This window comes from Penaeus monodon, chromosome 21 (assembly GCF_015228065.2).
Source record: "Penaeus monodon isolate SGIC_2016 chromosome 21, NSTDA_Pmon_1, whole genome shotgun sequence".
Taxonomy (NCBI): domain Eukaryota; kingdom Metazoa; phylum Arthropoda; class Malacostraca; order Decapoda; family Penaeidae; genus Penaeus; species Penaeus monodon.
In genome coordinates this window covers 45776414-45777709 of record NC_051406.1, presented here as the reverse complement: position 1 = coordinate 45777709, position 1296 = coordinate 45776414, and the positions used below count along the sequence as shown (strand labels likewise).

The 1296-nt window shown below is 47.5% G+C and overlaps 1 protein-coding gene across 1 annotated transcript in view; it reads left to right on the top strand.

Moving 5' to 3' along the window:
* Positions 1-1296, top strand: part of LOC119586538 (unconventional myosin-Ia-like) — a 73617-nt gene that overhangs the window by 66578 nt on the left and 5743 nt on the right. The window contains exons 19-20 of the mRNA XM_037935294.1: positions 144-158; positions 1219-1290. Coding sequence (XP_037791222.1) covers positions 144-158; positions 1219-1290 — 87 coding nt within the window. The remainder of the gene's footprint in view (positions 1-143; positions 159-1218; positions 1291-1296) is intronic.

Genomic DNA, 1296 nt, shown 5'->3' with positions numbered 1-1296 from the left:
ACCACTGACAGCAACATAGCATAGCCTCTGAGTATGATGAAACATGATAACAATTTCCCTGACAGCCGACGGCCAAGTCCCTTTAACCAAGACATTATCGTTTCATGTGCACATTTTATCGCGGCTGCGGCGGCGGGACGCAGGCGGGACGCTTGGCGGTAAGTAGAGTTTCGCTGTACCGGGGTCCCGCTCAGCTCCTGCGGTGTCGGTGCTTTTCTCCCCGCCTGGCCAGCCGCTCTCTGCGGCGGCCATAGCAGGCGGCCATAGCAGACGCCCATAGCTGAAGCCCATTGCGGGCGGCCATCGTGCAGTTCCGTTCGGCTGAGCGGTGTGGCCAGGACAAGCTGCGGCCAAGCGCCTTGCATGGCCCAGCCTCTCCAGCTGCTTAGAGCTGTCTCCCCCGATGGCCACGAGTGCTGCATGCTTTGCCACTGTATTTTATTCCCCCCTTTGGCGATAAGCGCTTCTCAGGCTATTTTGACTTGGTCTCTTCTCTACAAAGTAGGTCATTCCTGCAACAATTCCCCTTCCGGCTAACCGCAGCGCCTCAGGGCAGGAGCCGACCCTCTGGCTGCTGTAGAATCGCACTGGAGCAATAGTTTATTGCAAAAAGCTGTAATGATAATGATAATGATAACAATAGAGTACCAATTTGTAATTCACAGCGATATGATAGTAGCAATTCACTAGCTGTGTAAATCAAACAGTTTATAGCAGTCAATAGACGGTGATTGTAACAGGAATATATTGCAAACACTTGCATAGTTTTATTTTATAGCACAAAGAAGTAGGAAGGAATGTTTACTAAACATGTGAATGACTTGTGCTTCACTATAGTTAACTTGCAAACCCAATTTAAGTCCTATTATTGCTGATTTCCAAAGTTTACAGACGGAGGCAAAAATATTTACATTGATATGCTCTTTAAATAACTTCAGAATTAATTAAACTGATTCTTATTTTAATCGCTGTCAGGGTGTGATCATGAGCAATACGGTATTCAGAATTATTTGAAAAATGCAGACATTCTGATATGATACAGCGCGCCCTTCAAGAGGGAAAGTCCTGCTCATGTCTGATCTGTTTGAGTCAGATCGCCATTGCCATTCATTATTCCTATGTTGTGTCCAGTTGGTCACTTTCCTTTTGACTTTAGCGTGTTTCAAGCATGACATACCCGTGCATGAGGCCTGATTGCATGTTATGTTGCATGTCCAGCTGTCCAAGGACGACCCCGAGGCGGCCCGCCTGCATCGCCTCTCCGTCAAGGGATGGAAGTTCTTCATGCTGGTAAGT